General features: G+C 41.7%; 1 protein-coding gene across 2 annotated transcripts in view; it reads left to right on the forward strand.

Annotated features, from left to right (window-relative positions):
- Positions 1–21,615, forward strand: part of TAF3 (TATA-box binding protein associated factor 3) — a 178,936-nt gene that overhangs the window by 1,013 nt on the left and 156,308 nt on the right. For both annotated transcript variants that reach the window (XM_042468810.1, XM_042468811.1), the window contains exon 2: positions 9,248–9,490. In XM_042468810.1, the coding sequence (XP_042324744.1) occupies positions 9,248–9,490 (243 nt within the window). The remainder of the gene's footprint in view (positions 1–9,247; positions 9,491–21,615) is intronic.

Raw genomic sequence — 21,615 nt, forward strand, 5'->3', positions numbered from 1 at the left:
CTGTGGAGTTCTGGGAGTTGAGTTTGTGGTGGACTCAGTGTGACTGCAGCCCTAGAAAAGTCTCTTCCCGACGTTTCTCCAGCAGCTGTGGCTGGCATCCTCAGAGAAGGCTGGCATGGAAGACAGTTATATACACACATACACACACACACACATATTTATACATATGTACACACACACATATATACATTCATACTGTGTATATATGTACACACATATATAAACACACACATACACACACATATGTATATGTATATATACTGTGTGACCCTTGGTCGAGAGGAAGTGTTTTAATCATCATCATCATCATAATATAGAATTTTATTTATATGCTGCCTCTCCCACAGGATCAAGGCAGCTTACGGTACCAAATGAAATACAGTATAAAATAGGACAAACGTTAAAAATACATTCTATTACTTCTCCCCCCCCCCCCCCACGAACTATACTTCACTTATCCCTCCATGTTGTAATCCTGAGGGCAGGAACCATCTAATTAAAAATAACAGTAATTGTAAGCCGCTCTGAGAGCCTTTAGGGCTGAAGGGCGGGGTATAAATACCATAAATAAACAAACAAATATTTTTTAGGGTTATGGACACAGGATACCCCCCCCCCCATGGATGTGGGAAAATCGCAAATAACGAAAACATTATGTTTTTAGCTGAGAGGACACCTCTCTAGGAATTGCTAGGTCCTCCAGGGCAACTCTGTGGTCACCATCTGCCAGACATTGACCATAGAGTTGCACTGGAGGAACTACAAATGCCTAGCAGAGCATTCTCTCTACGGATCTCTAGGTCCTTCTTTGCGACTTTTAGTTAAAGTTGAGCACAGAGATGCGCTGGAGGACCTAGATATATTAATAACATCCGTGATTAATCAAATCTGCAAAAGTCAAAGCCGCAAATATGGAGGCATGGGTGTGTATAATAAGTTCATATTTATAGTCCCTCTCTCCCAAAAGGATTATAGAATCATAGAATCATAGAGTTGGAAGAGACCACAAGGGCCATCTAGTCCAACCCCATTCTGCCATGCAGGAAATCACAAAGCATCCCTGACAGATGGCTATCCAGCCTCGGGTTGAAAACCTCCAAAGAAGAAGACCCCACCACTCTCTGAAGTGTATTCCACTCTCAAACAGCTGTTACTATCAGGAAGTTCTTCCTCATCTTTAGGTGAAATCTCATTTCTTATAGAGTCATAGGCGGGTTACAGACTGCCCTCAAGCGGCTGTTCTCCCACCGCTGCCATTCTCTGCGGAGGGAAGCCCCAGCGGCCAGACCGCGAGGCTTCCTGGCGCAGCAAAAAAGGAGCGCCAAAATGGCGCTCCTTTTCAAAACGCGGAAGTGGTGCCGCGAGGGGTGAAGCACGCCCTCGCGGCGTCACTTCTGCCGCGACACGTCTGGACGCTATGCATCCAAGACGTCAAAATGGTGATGCCCATGTGGATGGGCGCTGCTATTTATGACACGCTCCGCGCGTGTTGGGGACAGGGCTGGTTAGGAAGTGGTGACTCTTCCTAACCCTACCACGCTCCTTCCTAACCCTAGCACGCACGGAGCGCATCGTAAGTGGCAGTTTGTAACCCGCCATAGAATCATAGAGTTGGAAGAGACCACAAGGGCCATCCAGTCCCCCTCTGCCATGTAGGAAATCACAATCAAAGCACCCCCAACAGATGGCCATCCAGCCTCTGTTTAATTGAGATGGATCACAACAATAAAATACATCAAAAACATATACAATACATACATAAATAAAAATTACATAATCCCCTTACACCCCCTGTTATAAAACTAAATGACAGCATTATAAAATACAGATTAAAATTAATTAAAATAGACATACTTGAAATGAGGCATCTTGGGGCAGACAAGGGAAAACTATATCAATATACCGGGACGGTCAGTCAGGAAAGACTTGTCGGAAGAGATCTGTCTAGACAGCCTTTTTAAAGCTGTGAAGGTTGGTAATATGTCAGATCTTCCATAATTTAGGAGTGGCAGATAAGAAGGACCTCTGGGTGACCGTAGCCAGCCTGGTCTTTTTTGGCTGTAGTTGGCTTTTCCAAGATTATACGGAAGAAGGCGTTCCCGCAAGTAAGCTGGACCCAAGCCATGAAGGGCTTTAAAGGTTATTACCAACACCTTGTACTGTGCTCAGAAACTAATAGGCAGCCAATGGAGCAATTTTAAAACAGGTATTATGTGGTTGCCTCTAGATTTTCCGGCGACCAGTCTGGCTGCCATATACTAAGAGTTACTCCAGCTCAGACATCAGGAGGGCTGCCGTACCCAGGAAAACCCAGAGAAGTGAAGACAAACAACAACAACAACAACAACAACAATAATAATATAGTTTATTTATAACTCCCACCTCTCCCACAGATCGAGGCAGGATTACAACCTTAAAAAACACTTAGTACAATTTACAATCAGTACAACAATATAATACTAACACTGAATTTACCAAGAATTCCTATTAGTTCTCTAAAAATTACAATTTGTCCATTAGCCAACAATCCAAGTCAAGGAAGAGCATTCATCATAACCTTTTTATATGGAATTAGTGTATAAGCCTGCCGGAAGAGATCCGTTTTGAGTGCCTTCTTAAAGACCTCTAAGGTAGTAATGAGACGGATCTCTTCCGGTAGGTCATTCCATAATCTTGGGGTCGCGGCACTGAATGCCTTATGTAAAGTTGTCATTAGCCTGGTATTATAATACTCTAGTAAGAACTTCCCAGATGTTCTAAGAGTGCAGGGTGGATTATGTAGGGAGAAGCGCTCCTGCAAGTAACTTGGGCCCGACCCAAAGGGTATTTTTTGTCCCATATGTCAAAGTGTCTTTAAACAGAGGCTGGATGGCTGTCTGTTGGGGATGCTTTGATTGAGAGTTCTTGCATCGCAGAATGGGGTTGGACTGGATGGCCCTTGTGGTCTCTTCCAACTCTCAGATTCTATGATTCTAGTCTTGAAGGTGCTACAAGGTCCCTTTGCAGAAAAGAGCTGGAGAGCATATGGCCCTCCAGTTGTTGCTTAATCACAACTCTCATCATCTTTGTGCCAAGTACCTGGGATGATGGAAGTTGCAATCCATGAACACAACTGGGTGGCTGCATATTCCCCTGCCCTAGTAAAAGTAGTGGTGGTAGTGGCATTCATGAAGGACTTGTGCATTGGGAGTGGGCAAAGTGGATTGTTGTGGAGATGAGAGCGAAGGCAGTGTAGCTCTGTGTTGTGTCCGGTATTTCAGTAGCACTGTAGAAAGCTCAAAATGCTTTATACATTCGGTATGGGCAATCGTCAAAAGTGTTCTATACGGTAACACTACTCGGTTGTCTTTTTATTGTATATGTGGAGTTGAAACTGAGCAATGTTTCATAAGTTTATAATGTCGGGGATCAGCAGCTGTTTTTGCAGGTAACAGTACCATATTTGTGCCCATTGGATGCATTTGGTTCTTTCCTTCTTGATAGCTTTCCAGGGAACAGCAGCAGATAGTTGGGGAACTGGTTTCGGTCCATAGACCATGACTTTGTGTAGCACTGGTTTAGGCCACATCTCTGTGTAGAGCCAGAGAAGGAAGCCTCACTGAATTTAATGGGACTTTCTCCTAAGAAAAAGAATGCGTAAGTGTATGGCCAAAGGAAATGTTCATTTCTCTCAGTCTTTTAGCAACTGTTAGTATTCATGAGTGAGAAGACTGTGTGTGAAAGAGAGTGAGTTCCATTTGCATGGAGCTCGGAGACAAAATAAATAAGATTGACAATGGGTGCATCTACACTTTAGAAATAATGCAGTTAGACATCACTTTAATCGCCTTGGCTCCATCCTATAGAATCATGGGATTTGGAAAAGGGTGCTATTGAAGCCATTGTATTCCCCATCACCATGTCCAAGTGTGAGAGCTGAACAGTGAAGGACATTGGTAGGAAGAAAATAAATTCATTTCAGATGTGGTGTTGGAGAAAAGTACTGAGGATACAGTGGATAGCCAAGAAAACAAACAAATGGGTACTAGAACAGATCAAGCCTGAATTCTCCCTCGAAGCCAGGATGACTAAATGGAGGCTGTTATACTTTGGACACATCCTGGGAAGGCATGAATCATTGGAAAAGATAATGATGCTAGGAAAGGTGGAGGGCAGCAGAAAGAGAAGATGACAGCATGCCAGATGGATAGACTCAGTCAGGGAGGTCACAGACCTAAGCCTGCAGGACCTGAATAGACTAGTGGAGGACATGGGGTCTTGAAGATGTCTCATTCACAGGGTTGCCGTGAATTGAGGTCGACTCAAGGATAGTTAACAACAATAAACAAAGACCTTATAAAACTACATATCCCAGGATTCCATAGAATGAAGCTATTACACTTAAAGTTGTTTCAAGCTGCATTATTTCTACAATGTAGATGCACTGTATGTGTCTGTATGTGTGTACCTTCAAGATGCCTGTTGGTTTATGGTGCCCCCATGAATTTCATAGGCCTTTCTTCGACAAGGGGTACCCAGAGGTGGTTTTGCCAGTTTCTTTCTCTGAAACATAGTCTATAGCTCCTGATATTTGTTGACAGTCTCCCATCCAAGAAGTGTCCAGGGTTGACCATGCTTAGCTTCCAAGATCAAATATAGTATATTTATAGTATTTAGTTTATCAAGTTTGACTATATGTGCTGAATGGGAGGCTATGTAATAATGCCAATAGTAATTGTTTTGTCCCAAGAGCGATGCTATGGACTTTGAGTGTAGTAAGGCCTCTGGCTCTCGGGATCACAGCCAGAACAAAAGACTTGTCCACAAATTTCTTAAGTTTTTAAAAGCTTTACTGGTTATAACACAAAAAACATGAAACTGATTTCTTCTTTCTCAATAGTCCTTCCTAAATACCTTGCTCTCTCGGTGGATTCTATCTTTCTTCTTCTGAGGGCTATCTTTCTTGTTCTGTGGACTTATCTCTTTGTCAAAGGACAATACTCTCTCCAGGTCTGACTTGGCTGAAATCTCACTACACACTGAGACTAGCTAGAGGGAGACAGCATAAGACCCTGGGATTTCCCACAATCCTGGTCTTTCTTAAAGCTGTAGATCTTTATTTCCCCTCCTAAACTAATACTGTACATAGAAAACCTATTATAATCTTAACTAAATATATGTCTCAAGAGCATCAAAGATGCTCTGGAGGCATGACAGTAATTGTACTTCCTTTCTGGCAGCTGCGACATAGCGCATGGCAGGGATTGTACTGGACTTTGAAGATGAGAGACTGTTCCTCACCTGGGGTGTGCAAGTTCTCTGATGAGTATACATATTGACAAGCTGCAAAAGTCAGCTGGTATTTGTGGACTTGTGTGTTTTGTCATAGAGAGGGAACTATGAACTAATAGCAAGGAATAGAGTTGCCCTCTGGTGGTAGTCCTAGAGATTAGCAAGATTGTTATACAGATGTGATAAAGGAATTAGACCAGTTAATAATATAATAATAATATTTATTTATACCCCACTCTTCAGCCAAAAGGCTATCAGAGCAGCTTACAGATTGTTAATTAGATATTTCCCTGCCCACAGGCCTACAATCTAAAGAGACAAGACACAAAAAGAGAAAGGAATGGCAGTGGAAAGGGGAAAAGTCCAGCAGATTTTCTCTCCCTCTGAGGCCTGGAGCATGGCAGATGGAGTGGAGGGGGGGGGGGGGCTTTCTTCTTACTTTGATCAGGCCCAATGGAGCTGGCCTGTCCTTCTCTCCCTCTTGATGGTGGATAGAGGGAGGGCTTTCTTCTTTCAGCCAAGGCCTGATGGAGTTGGGTTGCCTTACTCTCCCTGTGGGTGATGGTGGATGGAGGGAGAGGGGCTCTTCTTTCAGACAAGCCCTGATGGAGCTGGGTTGCCTTTCTCTCCCTGTGGATGATGGTGGATGCAGGGGAGGGCTCTTTTTTCAGAGTGGTAGTCCTGTTTTATTCCCTATGGTAACTATCTTACATACTACTGTTTAATTGTTAACTATTTTATTTTATCTGTTTACTAGTATATCCTTTAGCACATATTGTATATCTTTTAGATATACATAAGCTGTAGAGAAGTAGTGCATGTTCTGGTTCTGGTGCACGCTTAGGTTATGCATATGTATTTATATTGTATGGAGGTTTATTGCACCTAGTGCACTGTATTTACATTTTATATATAGCTGTGTGATACTGCTTTTTATTATGTTACTAGTATTTTGAAACGGCCCTTGGGCTACTCAATAAATTGTATTCCATACCCCGGGCATCCTGGATGCCTGCAGCTTACTCCGCCCTTCACTTACACCTTCCCGGTGAAGCGCCCCTTCACCTCGTCATCAGGACCGCGTTAAGTCTCTTCTTTCCATGAATCCTGGTGAATGGACTTTCTTCTACCATACTTGTACAGTGCTTCCCTTGCTGCTTTCATACGGTCACTGCATATGGTGGGTATGCGGCTGCGGCCGTTTTTGAGCTCCCCTCATCATATGTGGCAATCGCAGATTCTCCAATCCGGCTCGGAAGTTTCAGCACCCGCCCTATAAGATGGCACCCGGCATATAAGACGACTCCCAACTTTTGAGAAGATTTTCCTGGGTTAAAAAGTAGTCTTATACGCCAGAAAATACAGTACATTTTGGTGGAAGGTCTTAAGATGAAATCTCCCTTGCTTCTGTTACCTAGAGACCTGTTCATGTAAAGGTCTCAGGCACTCAAGGCATATCCAATCTTTCAGATTTTCTCCCAGTGTGTGAACATAGGTGGGACTTTCAGGCTCCTCCCTCCCTAACTGTCATCTTTCGGCCTCTGAGGGAGAGAGAAGGCTGGCCCAGTACCATCGGGGCTAGTCCTGAAGAAGGAGGCTTCCGCCCTCCCGAAACTGTCATTCTATTCGCCTCTGAGGGGGAGAGAAGGCTGGCCCAGTACCATCAGGGGCTAGCCTGAAGAAGGAGGCTCCTCCCTCCCTAACTGTCATCTTTCGGCCTCTGAGGGAGAGAGAAGGCTGGCCCAGTACCATCAGGGGCTGGCCTGAAGAAGGAGGCCCCTCTCTCCATAATTGTCATCCTTCAGCCTGTGAGGGAGAGAATAGGCTGGCCCAGTTCCATCAGGGCTAGCCTGAAGAAGAAGAGCCCTCCCTCCGGTCCATCTGCTTTGGTCCAGGCCTCAGAGGGAGAGAAGAATACTGGACCTGATTCCCTCCCCCCCTCACCATTCCCTTCTCCTTTTGTGTCGTGTCTTTTAGATTGTAAGCCTGAGGGCAGGGAACTGTCTATTATCCCCTCTGTTGTAAACCGCTCGGATTCCCAGTATTGGGCGGTATATAAATAAAACTTATTATTATTATTATTGCTTTTTTGTTCCACACATCAGTAATGGAGCTAAATGTCTGAATAAGGCTATTGTATGGAAGCCTAGTTAGGGACCACATTGCAAACATGCAATGACTAAAAGATTATACAAAGGAGTTCTACCAAAAAAAAAAATCAAAAAAAAAAATCACCTAAGCATTTGACAGTGTAGATCATGTAAAGAAATGGGGGGCTCTTAAGGTCATGGGAATGCCACTACACTACAGGAGCCCTGGTGACGCAGTGGTTAAATGCCTGTACTGCAGCCATTCACTCAAAACCACAAGGTTGCGAGTTCAAGACCAGCAAAAGGGCCCAAGCTTGACTCAGGCTTGCATCCTTCCGAGGTCGCTAAAATGAGTACCTAGACTGTTGGGGGCAAATTAGCTTACTTGCTAATTAGCTTACTTGCTGTTCACCGCTATGATCTTTGGAATAGCGGTATATAAATAAAACAAATTAAATTATTATTACATCTGATAGTCCTATTGAAAAATATGTTCTTTGGATGCGAGGCTATTGTTAAAACAGAATTTGGAGAAACAGAATGATTCCCAGTTGGCAAGGGGGTCAGGTAGAGCTGTGTTCTGTCACCCTATTTGTTCAAAATCTATGCAGAAAATATCATAAGAAAAGCAAATTTAATCTCAGAAGAAGGAGAAATGAAGATAGGCGGAAGGGACATTGACAATCTTAAATATGTGAACAATACCATATTACTAGTGGAAAACAACATAGACTTGGAATAATCACTAAGGAAGGTCAAAGATGAAGGTGCAAAGGCAGGCTTAATGCAGAACATAAAGAAAATAAAAATAATGACCATGGAAGAAATACATAAATTCATCCTAGACAATAAGGAAATGGAAATAGTTAAAGAGTACCCATACCTAAGTTCAAATACTGATCCGAATGGAGACGACAATCAAGAAATCACAAGAAGATTAGTAATGGGAAGGACAGCTGTGAAAGAACTAGATGATATCCTAAAGAGTAAAAATATACAACTGAGCACTAAAGTTAGAATCAGTCCATATTGAGGATTGTTGAGGATACCATAGACAGCCAAAAAGAGAAACAAATGGGTCCTTGAGCAGGTCAAGCCTGAACTCTCCCTGGAAGCCAAGATGATGAAACTGAGGCTGTCATACTTTGGCCACATCATAAGAATGCTTGACTCATTAGAAAAGGCAATAATGGTAGAAATGGTAGAGGGTAGTAGAAAGAGAGGAAGACTGCACACCAGATAGATAGACTTAATGAGGGAGGACATGGCCTGAATCTGCAGGACGTAAGCAGAGCTGTATATATGTGTGTGTGTGTGGGGGGAGTCTTGGAGATATGTCATCCACAGGATCATGAGTCTGAGTGGACTCAGGGCAATTAACAATAACAATGGAAGACTACCTGGGGATGAACACCTAATTGTATATATACTATCAGACTTCAAATAGCTGTGATCCGGGAACTTATATTTTTCAAAAATGCCAATTTCATTTTCTTTGCTTGATAACAATCTGATTTTCTGGAACAAGGTCCTTCACTATTTGAGGAGTGACTACTACTTATATAAATACAAACTGAAATGACTTCAGCCTATATGGGCACCTTAGCATCCTGCCATGATAATAAGATATTAATCTTAGATTTCTGCAACTGGAAAATAAAGTCAAATTGTGAGTAGCCTAGCATTCAGTACTTAGGTTACAGTCTTGTGGAGTCTGAAGAAGCATGTCTTGTCATCACTGTCCAATTTTGTACATCCAAGCAATGCGGCATTTCAGATTTTTTTCCCTGATAATAATTTATTGTTTTCCTTTTATAAAAAAGAACAGTGTATGCACCTGTCCTGTTATGCAGTTCTTTTCTTATTAATATTTATTTTTGTTCCAGATGGCCGGACAGATCCAATTTTGGAGGATGTTGGTGAAGCCTTCAAGCTTATGGGGGTTAACCTGCATGAACTGGAAGATTACATACTCAATATTGAACCAGTTACTTTTGCACATCAAATCCCCTCATTCCCTGTCAGCAAGAATAATGTCTTGCAGTTCCCTCAGCCTGGAAGCAAAGATGCAGAAGAGAGGAAAGAATATATTCCTGATTACTTACCGCCCATTGTTTCCTCTCAAGAAGGTAGGAAATTAATCATTTCTCTCTTTCGTTTTTATCAATTTATTTTTGAGTAGTGATGTTTGCATTTATTTTCTCGCATCTCTAATTCTCCTTGTAATATTGATTGCATATATGGTTTAGTAGAGTCAGCTCAAGAATATATTCCTACTCTTTGACCTCTAGTAATTTTCAGAATATTTGTGTTGAAATAATGTTTAGCAGTAGACCAAACTCAGGGTTTTTTTTGTTCTCATTCATGGTTTCAGTGGCACTACAACCGTGTAAATAGTCCAAAAAATTGCTACGTAGTAAATGGCTTTGATTCTGATTTGCTTAGCTTTGCACATACTGATTGGTTTGGGGCAGGAGTAGGCAACCTTTTTGAGCCGGGGGCCGGGTTGCTGTCCCTCAGACAACTGGGGGCCTAAGCCAAAAAATAAATAATTAAATAATTTTTAAAAACATTAAATTTATAAATAAACCAGGACAAATGTAGGGCAAATTTTTCAAATGGAAGACACTTTTTTTTAAAAAATGGAGGACACGCAAAAAAAATTGCTGATTTTTAAAAAAATGTTTAATATAAAAACATGTTTCTGAGGCTTCTATAGACAATTGCCCCCCAAAGGCCCCGGTGGCAATCGGCGGCAGGACTGGGCTGGGGCCGGTCCCAAGGCCTCGCCGGGCCGCATCCGGCCCGCGGGCCGCAGGTTGCCTATCCCTGGTTTGGGGTGAGTGACATACATTTCATTATCATTTTCCCATCTACAGATTGTTGAGCTTGAGAAGCATTACAAAGAAGCTTCTGAGTTAAAGGTGTCAAAAATATCCCTTTGGTGTTCAGTACACTTTGACATTTAATTATATTTGGGCAATTGTTAGTCAACCAAATTTGAACATCTAAATAGCAGGGTTGAAATGTGAATTTCTTTTGTTAATTTTTTGGTGCTCTTCCCCCCCCCCCCTCCAATTTATAGAGACTCTAAAGAGATGCTTTCAGGTTTTGTCTTGGCAAGAATTACTCAGAAGTAATTCTTTGCCTTCCATTGAGGCTGAAAGGGCATGACTCTTTCATAGGAGCCAAAGGTTTCCATGGCTGCGCAAGACATTTGAAAACTGGTCTCCTGGAGTCCCTAGTCCAGCATTCAAACCACTAACAATGCTGGCTCTCCAATTAGTCAGGTGGACTACTAAAAATTTCTTCTCAGCTAGCAGCTCCTTAAAGGTTAGTTGGAATGCTTGGGTGAATTATGCTTCGGAACTGTCTGAGGCATAGTTCTCCAACAAGTGCCAGTTTTTAGTCAGTGAAGGTAAGTGGATAACCACTATGGTGTAGTGATTTGAGTGTTGGACTATGACTTGAAAACCAGAGTTTAAACTCCTGCTTGGTGATGGAAACGCACTGAGTGACCTTGGGCAAGTCTCTCAAAAAGGAAGTCAATGGTAAACTCCCTGAAGAAAGCTTATCAAGAAAACGCTGTGATGGGTTCACCTTAGGGTTGCTATAGGATGGAAACAATTTAAAGGCACACGACAACAATGAAGATAAAATGGTACAAATAATCCTTATATCAGCTAGTTTTGGGGATTGGTGAAGATGAAGAACCAGATCTTTAATCTACATAAGAGGAAAGTGTGTTGCATAGGACTTGTCTTGATGGAGGTTTACAATCTGTTCATCTATGATGCAGTCGTACTCCCACTGAAAGTCTGAGTATGTCATTTGACTCTGTGCTATCTAGGAAAGCTCGGTTGTGATAGTCAGTAGTACTTTTTATCCTAGCCTGCCTGAGACGATGATATGTGGGATGAACTATTGTAATTTGCGGTATGCTTTTAAACACATTTGACAACATCAGCTGCAGAGTGTGACTGCTAAAGTTTTGGCAGGTGAATTTTGTGAAACATATACTCTACGGTACTGGCTACTGGTATGTGCAGTCATGGAGTCAGAAGGAGCTATAGTCAGACTTTCTGCCATGCAGGAGTATACAACTAAAGCACTCTTGAGAGATGTCCATCAAATTTCAGTTTAAAGACTTCCAAAGAAGGAGAGATCACCAATCTTCAAGGCAGTTTATTTCACTGTCAAGCACCTCTTACATTCAAGTTCTTAATGTTAAGGTGGAATCTCTGAATACATTGGTTTCTGGAGCAGACAAGCCTGCTCCATCTTCTACATGACATCTCTTCAGAAATTTAAAGATGGCTATTATATCACTTGTCAGTCTTTTATTCTCCAAGCTAAACATGCCAGACTCCCTAAGTTGTTTCTCATAAGGCTTGGTTTCCAGATTTTTGATCATCTTTCTTTCCTATTTCTGGACAAATTCAAGCTTGTCAATATCTTTCTTGAAATGTAGTGCCTAAAACTAGACACAGTACTCCAGGTGAGGTTTGACCAAAGCAGAACAGATTACCAGTACTACTTCCCTTAATCCCACTGTATTCCTGTTGATGCAGTCCAGAAGGGTCTCACACTGTTGTCGTGTGTTTATATTGTCGTTTACTAAAATCCCTAGATCTTTTTCTCATGTATTGCTTTCAAGCCAGGTGTCATTCTTCCTATATTTGTGCATTCTGTTTTTCCTGCCTAAATGTAGTATCATATACTTATTCCAGTTGCAATTCAATTTGTTAATTTCTAGCCCTGATTTAAGCATTTTCAACATCAGTTTAATGCCTTGTTTTAAATCAGCATAAATTCTTCAGTTGTTTCAAACTCTTAGTTAGAAGGATTGCCATCCACATAAATCTGCCTGCACTTTTGAGATCAACTGCCAAATCCTTAAGTCCTGTGCCTGCAAGTGAAGATAACCAGGTCAGTGAGTGAGCACAAAGGAGAGATGGTTTTTAATATGTAAAGGTAGATATGTAAGTAGTACATAAAGTAAAGAAAGAGGATAGAAACTTTTCATCCATCCTTTTTTGTGATATGAAACCCAGACTCATCCAGTGCAGTGATAGGACTTTTCCCACTGTATATGGTTGAACTGTGGAATTCATTGCCACAAGATGTAGTAAAGGCTGTTAATATAGGGGGCTAGATAAAGGGGCAGGGGGCTAAATCTCATTTTGATTTCCAGGCAGAGTGGATTCAGTGAATCAATGGAATGTACATTAGTATTGATTTACCAAGTTACCATTGATTCAGTAGATCTTTTGTAGTTGGGGTTCACATTTGTGTTTAGACATTCATCTAATCTCTCATGGCTTTTCTTGTCTCATCTCTGTCATTGCAAGACCTTCAGAAGACCCCTAAAATGCCTGTGTTTTTTCTGGCTTTTTCTTAAGCTTTGTTTTATGTGCAGCCGCATTTGTTTAGTTGCAATTATTTAATTATTTATTGGCTCTAATTCCTCTGATTGGTTTTTTTTAAAACACTTGGTCATTAATGGCTAATTTTGTTTGGAAATTTTTATTGTCATGACTGCATTTCGATTACCCATTGTAAGCTGCCTTGAGAAGCTGTTTACTCTTAAAGACAGCCCATGACATATTTTAAATATGTAAATAAATGTTGAAATATGCTTTTACGTATATTTTAAGGTAGCATGCATAATATGGTTAAATACTAATATTTATTTTATGAAGTAAATAGTGGGATTATCTTTCAGTCTACACTTCCAGGACAGTATTTAATTAAAAGAATAAAACAGAACAATAAAATACAACAATAAAAGTACTGAGGAGCAGTAGTGTGAATCAATAAAAAAGCCAGTGAACTATAAAACATCAGTTAAAATCCACTCTGTGTGCTGATAAATGCTTGGGCAAATACAACCATCTTTGCTTGGCACAAGAAAGACATCAGCATTGACACCAAGCATGTTCCTCTGAGGAGGGTTTTCCAAATGTACAGTGCCAAGATTAAAAAACGGTAGCAACATCCTAACTTGTCATAGCCCAGAGACAGGCCTGTAACAAATATCACAGCTTTGGGCAAGTTTTTATGGTAGATGGCATAGGTAGTCAGGTCCCAAGCTGCTTATGTCTTAACAGGTAGCAATCAGCACATGAAATTGTACTCCGAAATAGTTCAGCAGTCGGTGTAAACTGTTTAAGAACTGCGGAGAGATATTCTGTATAGCTGGTCCCAGTTATTAATCGAGTAACTGCATTGTAAAGTAACTGTAGTTTCTAAGAAGTCTTCAAAGGCATCCCAACGTATAATGCATTGTAAAACTACAATCAAAAGGTTTTGGTATGTATAATTGTAGGATTGGAGGTATATACTGTATGTTTGTAACTCATGTTTTCAGAACTGTCTTTTTGGACATCTTTGTTCTCAGCTTGTCATGAAAATATGTTGATCTTCATGGGCTTTTAAAATCTCATTTTAAAAAAAATTACACAAGCAAGGGGCAAAATGGTACTTCAGATGTTTTGCATGTTAGTAGAACTAGGTTAATTGTGTGATATTTCTTATTAGAAGAGATGTGGTGGATTAGTGATTAAGATGCTAATTCTGACAATCATAAGGTAGGAAGGTTGGCAGTTTGAGGCCTGAGTGCTGCATGATGAGGTGAGCTCCTGTCACTACACTAGTCCCAGTTTCTGCCAACCTAGCAGTTTGAAAGCATGCAAATGCAAATAGATAAATATAGGTACCACTTATGTGGGAAGGTAAGGTAACAGCGTTGGTGCAGTTATGATGGCCACATGACCACCAGAGCAGTCCTCAGTCAGTGCTGGTTCTTTGGCTTAGTCACGGAGATGAGCACCACCTCTTACAGTCATTTACAACTATACATTCATGTCAAGGGACAACGTTTTCCTTTAATCTTATCTCCCATTAGACAACATCAGAACTGGGAAGGCTGTGGTCACTAAGAATGAGCTAAATGAACCCATTTTCTGACAATATACGGTCACTGTTTCTGTTGTACCCACTTAGTATCGCACTTTTTTTTCCTGTCCAAATCTAGAATTGGTTCTGGAATGTCTTAGTCCCAAAAGAGTGGTGACAGCTTCAGATAGATTCAGTATGTAGAATGATGTGGCTAGAATGTTTTGAACACTAAATGTGAATGAATATCATTTTAACACTATGAATTAAGACACAATGGGCATGATGTATCTAAAGCTGAGCATTTTAAAAACCAATTTCAGTGGAGGAAAAGTGAGGAGGAAAAGTGACACATGCTTTCCTGTCCTCCATTTAAATGGGATTTGGAAGTGTTTAACTTTCTCTCTAGTATTCCCCAGTGTGGGAGAAATAATGCTATTTGTTTTGCAAGTATTTTGTTGTTGTTGTGTGCCTTCAAGTAATTGTGAATTAATAGCTGCTCTAAGGCGAACCTGTCACAGGGTTTTCTTGGCAAAATTTGTTCAGAGGGGCTTGTCCTTACCTCCCTCTGAGGCTGAGAGAGTGTGACTTGCCAGTGGCCACCTGGGGGTTTCCATGGCCAAGCGGGGTGTTGAACCCTGGTCTCCAACACTCAAACCACTATACCACACTGGCCCTCTGCAAGTAACTTACTCCTGACAATTTTATATATTTCACTGTTTTATATATTTTATATTTTACTATAAGAGGTACTTGGCACCATATGATGTTTCTTCTCCACCACACTTGGACAGGTTACATTCCCATAATGGAGTAACAGAGAGAAAAAACTGTTCGTGCAGCTAAGAATTCGTTCTATGCTGCACGTGTCGCGTCCGCGGAGTCGCGTCCGGCAGAGTTGTTCAGGGTAGTGAGGGAGCTAACTCAGCTCCCTCCTGCCCCGAACCAGATCCTTGAACCTTCTAAGGCCTGCTGTGACCAATTTAACAACTTCTTCGCGGATAAAATCTCTCGGATAAGCGAAGGTCTTGAGGCCAGCCTTAGAGCAGAACCTAGAGTAGAGGTACCCAGGGCATCCGTGAACTTGGTTAGTCTGGATCAGTTTGAGTCTGTCAGTACCGAGGATGTGGACAAGATCCTTGGAAGTGTTAGGAAGACAACATGCTCTCTCGATCCCTGTCCCTCATGGCTAGCGGCACAGGGGGGTCCGGCTGTAACCTTGTTGTTACAGCAGATTATTAACACCTCATTGAGGGATGGGCAATTTCCATCAAATTTGAAATTGGCCATAGTAAAACCTCTATTAAAAAAGCCCTCCCTCGACCCTCTGTTGCACAACAATTACCGGCCAATCTCGCTATTGCCATTTTTGGGGAAGGTGATCGAGCGGGCGGTTGCAATCCAACTTCAATCGATCTTGGATGAAACGGAATATCTAGACCCATTTCAAACCGGCTTTCGGGCTGGTTACGGGGTTGAGACTGCTATGGTCGCCTTGGTCGATGATCTCCGTCTGGGCATGGACAGGGGAAGCGTGTCCCTGTTAGTGCTCTTGGACATCTCAGCGGCCTTCGATACCATAGACCATGGTATCCTTCTGGGGCGCCTGGCGGAGGTGGGAATCGGGGGCACTGCGCTCCAGTGGTTCCGATCCTACCTCTCCGGGAGGTCCCAGATGGTGCAGCTGGGAGACGTGCGCTCCGATGAGAGGGCCCTTACATCTGGGGTCCCTCAAGGAGCCATTCTGTCTCCCATGCTTTTTAACATTTACATGAAACCGCTGGGAGAGATCATCCGGAGACATGGGGCGCGGTGTTATCAGTACGCTGATGACACCCAAATAGTCTTCTCTATGTCTCCGACTGATGCAGTGACCGGGATTGGCGTCTCTCCTCTCGTGGCCTGTCTGGAGTCGGTAATGGGCTGGATGAGGGACAACAGACTCAGCCTGAATCCAGAGAAGACGGAAGTACTGGTGATAGGTTCCCCCGGTCCGGGGTTGGCGGTGGTTCCACCTGTCCTGAACGGAATCACGCTTTCCGTGAAGGACTCTGTACGCAGCTTGGGGGTGCTTCTGGACTCGTCGCTCCACCTTACATCTCAGGTGGATGCGACGGTCAGGAGCACCTGTTATCAGCTTCGGTTGATACGCCAGCTGCGTCCCTACCTTGACCGGGGAGACCTTGAAACTGTTGTACACGCCCTGGTAACCTCTCGTTTGGATTTCTGCAACGCGCTCTACATGGGGCAACCCTTGTACCATACCCGGAAGCTGCAACTTGTGCAGAATATGGCAGCCCGTCTGGTCACTGGCACTGCCAGGTCCAGTCATATAACTCCAGTCCTTATAGACTTACATTGGCTGCCTATTCGCTTCCGGGCGCAATACAAGGTGTTGGTAATTACCTATAAAGCCCTAAATGGCTTGGGCCCAGGGTACCTGGAGGACCGCCTCTCCCCGTACAATCCGCCCCGCACACTTCGATCTTCAGGGCAGCTATTGTTAAGAGTTCCAGAGGTGAAATACAACTCCACCTCTAGGAGGGCTTTCTCCATCTCTGCCCCCAACCTCTGGAACGCGCTGCCCTATGAGCTCCGCTCAGCCACCTCCCTACCTCAATTCAGGAAGGGGTTAAAAACCCACTTATTTGAACAAGCTTACCCTGACCAGTAATTCTCCCCCCCATTATCTTGCCCCATTGTCTTGCCGACTTGTTATTGTTATTTTATTGTTTTTATCGTACTGCTTTTAATGTATTTTATCTTGGTTGTATAATTGTATTGTTACTCCTTGTTGTTCACCGCCCTGATTTTTTAGAAGGGCGGTATATAAATAAAATTTTATTATTATTATTATTATTATCACCAAGGAGTAGATTTTTCCATGTATGATGACTTTGCACTCTTATTATTGGAAAATGAAATGAATAGCAAACATTTCTAAAACAATATTATCTAAGCTCCAATTCAAAGGGTATTACCTCTGTTCTTGGAATGCTTATCTGGTCTGCATAATTTAGTAGAATAAAGTACTTCCCTTTTTCTGTCTTGAATCTCCCACCATTCTGCTTCATTGGAAGTTCATTGGTTGTAATATTACGAAGGAAGAAAAATATTCCCTTGTCAACTTTCTCCACATCATGCATACACCTCAGTCATCTCCTCTTTCATTCTTTTTTCCCGCTAACCAAAATTTATCCTACTGAGTGTGCCAGAGACCTGTCAATTAGGTCTGTATCTCTTTAGAATTACAGTTTTCTCCTCCTCAGTAATAATAATAATAATAATATGTTTTATTTGTATACCGCTTTTCCTACGATCAAAGCGGTTTACAGCATACATATGCATATACAACAAAGCAAGTGACAAAACCCCGCCCCCAAAAACCAACCAAACAAAAAAACTCTGCTTCTCTCCCCTCAAGATGGAGGTCGGGGGGAGGGCTTTTCTTCTTGGCAGGCAGAGGCCTATTGTTTCCTGCCTGCTTCTCTCCCCTCAAGATGGTGGTCGGGGGGAGGGTAGAATTAGCCCTCTGTGTTGACTAGTATGCATAATAACAGGTCCCTTCAAAAGTGCTGATGGAAACCTGTTTTGATACATCGAGTCCATTGGCAGGAAGAGCATTCTAATTATTACATTTAGCCCTATTGCCACTGTAAGTAGATGCTGAGTTTGTCCTCCTGACTGTGGTATGGAGGAGGGATAATAGGATCTAGAAGATTAAAATAAGAAGATGACCAAGAAGACTCAGACAAGGTGATGCAAAGGTTGTCAAGCACATATCCTCCAAAGGGTATGCTGAGTCTGAACCTTTGGACTACCAAAAATGCTGTTGCTTTCTCTCTGAGACTGAAAACTGATGACAACTTTGGGGTTTAAGCATTTGGAAACACATTTGAGAAACTGATCTGCTGTTCTCCTTCATCCTGCCAGATAGGTTTTAGTATAAATGAACTTTTTCATCTTTTGGAAATTTATAGGGCATTTGTCTCATTTGTTTCTCTTTCATCATGATGTTGCATTAAATCCCTGGACGTTCTGGCTTGCTGCAAAGTAGTGGTTTTATCTTTTCACTTCACCCCCAACATCTCAAACATATTTTTGTATGTCAAGATTAATGTAGGTTATAGTATGAGAAATCTTGGGTCCCAGTATATTAAATGTGCAGCATATTAAAATGAGATCTTCCTAGCTATTGACTCAGCTGATAAGATGTTATGGAATAACACAGCAACCTATCATTATACTAGGGCTAGGAAGAGAAAAGGGAAATAACAAGTAAAGTAATAATAATAATAATAATAATAATAATAAATTTTATTTGTATACCGCTTTTCCATAGATCAAAGCAGTTTACAGACTATTAAAACCATTACAAACCATCTCATAAAAATAGATAAAATCCAATAATACAATCATACAATTATATAAACTCTAAACACAATCATTCAAGAGGGTAAGGCAGAGAATCGATGGCAATGGAAATACGCAACTTCATTCTTCGGGGGAAGGCTTGACAAAAGAGAAAAGTTTTAAGCCTCTTTTTAAATGTTTCTAGGGGGGTCATCAGATGACAATGGCTATTGAGGTGTGTGAATGCGATGTGGAAAGGATGGCTCGAGTGTAACATTTTCTGTCCTCCAGATCATGGTTTATAAATCAGGTTTAAAGTGGGATTGCATAAGCCATAGCTTGCTAGTTCAGATGTAAAAGCAAATCATGGTTTACAAAAAGTAAGGAAGTTGCTCCTTTGGTGCATATGCATGGGAAGGAAGAAATGAAAAAGGTTGGATCATTGCTTATTCTGATCCCCCAAACCATTAACTCAACCCAGTCAGCATGTGGAGGAGTAGACAGGAACCGTGTGGCAGACAAAAGTCACATCTGTAAATATTTATGTTTTCCCACTTCCATGTATGTAATTCTGCATACATAATCTGCTGTTCTTATATGTGTTTGTGTGTGTAAATGTGTACTTGACAAAGAAGTAAGTGTGTGCATTTAGCATAGATGAGATTTGGTAGTCTATGTTCCCTGTAATGGCAATCCAGGAATATATTCTTACATTTAATGAGAAGTGAACCTTGTTTTTACAGTTCTTTTGCTATGAGACTATATTCTGTAGTCAAAACTAGTGCACATTTAATATGCATGGTGGCCAGCAGATGTTGCTGTCCTACTTTTAAAGTCTTTAGTTAGAGCTCTTGTATGCTGTCTTTAACAGTGTTCATGAGCTGCAACATTTTATCTACATTTATGTGCTGTGTTTAGGATACATATTATTTTGCTTATTGTTTCATGTAAATATGTATAGAGATGACCAACACCGTACCTAAGAAGAAATAAGTTTCTCTCTCCTCCACTCCCATTGAGAACAGAATTCCTGTTTTATGTAACCCTCACTAGATCAAATATAGATGCTTTGTTTAGCAGTGAGGCTCATGCCAGAGATTGCTAGTTGTAGCCAAACTCTGTATTTTGATTATTCCAAGCGACATGCTTTGATAATAATTCTTAGAAAAACATGGGGGATAATATAGTTAAGACACAGTTCGCATTCATCTGATTGTGTTTCAGAGGATATGTTATGGTCTTAGGCATTAGCATGGTGCTAGAGGAAAGCAAAGAGCATAAAGATATATAAAAAACTCTATCATTTTGCACAGGAAAAATAACTAATTCAGAAAGACAATTACTAGCTGTCCTTTTGAGATGATGCAGGTTGTAGAGTAGGAACATAGTAGGCAAAGCAGAATAGCAATAGGAGCAGTGGGGCAGGAGAGATGCAGGGCATGGAGCTGGATGTGTGGATAAAAGGCTTGCGGAAAGGAAAGTTCATAAAGTGGCAGACGGGAATAAAGGAATGGATGAAGAAGAAGAAGGGAACAAAGAAAGGGTGGGTGGAAGAGTTATTGTTGAGGAAAATGGGGAGATATAAAGGAGGCTGAAGAAGTAGATGGCAGCCTAACAGAGGACAGAGTACATCTTTATGAATGAAGCTGGTCAAGGAGACCTGCGTGGTGTACTGTCATTCAGTGTTTTGGAGGAAAGACTTAAGTAAATGTCTTTCCAATCCAAGGAAGGAGTTGGCTGTGTGTATTATCAGCCCCATGACAAATGTTTAGAAAACCCACAGCAGTGATAGTTAGATAGACAGACATGTCTATAATGTGCATTGGACTTCCAAAACAGCAAAGAACTAATAGCAGTGACCTGTGTGTCTTTAATAGTTAAAGCTGTTGTTTCTCACATTGCAGCAGTCCTTGAAATGTTTTCCAGTCTTCACTCCATTTTCCAAGAAGCAGCCGGACGGCTCTGAGGGAATAATGTATCCCATGATTTTGAAGAGTAGCCTCTACATTGTTACTGGGAATGTTTGTCACCAACCAGTGCACATACTCCATATTGGTATCATCTTTCTTTCTGAAGGGGAGGCCAGCTTGAAACACCTTCTCCTGCCACTGCCCATGCTTGATGGTTAAGCATTGCAAAAGTCTGTGTTAAGTTCCCTCCGGCATGCCACATGCCTAGCGCCAGACACTGATTGCTTTTGTACAAATGAACTTTCATGTAGGCATCAACCTGAGCAGGAAGGAGCAACAGAAGAAACAGACAAAATGAGAAAGGCAGCCAAGCTTGAGAAGCAGACAGAGGATGCTGTTGGAAAAGAGCCAGTAGGAAAGACACATTTCAGAGGGAAGAAATGGTAGTGAACACGGGGGGGGAGGGGGGGGGGGGGGGGGGGGCGGAGTAGGGAGATGCCTGATTAGCATTGGACATAATTTTTATTTTTACTGCAGGGTAAGTAGTAAGAAGTAGAGCCTTAAAAATAAAAAGACTGGTGAATATGACTTCAGATCTTGTTCATTGCAGCTGTCCAGAAAACAGTTTCAGCAATCGTGATTAAGAAGGAAGTGTTTGACTTAAACATAGCTTAAACTATGCTACAGGCTCCCTCCAGGGTCTAAAGAAAATTCAGGCCATTAATCTCCCCCCCCCCGCCACTAGCAAACTGTAGGTGAGGGATATATCTTATTGTGTTTGTGAGGTCAAAACTGTAATGTAACGGCAATTAAATTATGTGCTGTGTTGAAAGTTGTATTGGCTCAGGACTTTGTGGTGGGTAGGGTTTTATATTTCTTTCAGATAAGTTAAAAATTGAATGCAAATTGCCCAGCCTATGAAACACCATTCAGAGACAAAATATAAGGGGGTATTTTCTTAGTTTAACTGACAGTTGAAAAAAAATAGTGTTTTATGGTGCATTATTTTACTAATCAGATTCTGAATTACAGTATTTGCATCGAAGAGGAAATAACTGTTGAGGTGCAGATACAGTTTTTTATTTCCTACATGG

Source organism: Sceloporus undulatus, chromosome 5, assembly GCF_019175285.1.
Source record: "Sceloporus undulatus isolate JIND9_A2432 ecotype Alabama chromosome 5, SceUnd_v1.1, whole genome shotgun sequence".
Classification (NCBI taxonomy): Eukaryota; Metazoa; Chordata; class Lepidosauria; order Squamata; family Phrynosomatidae; genus Sceloporus; species Sceloporus undulatus.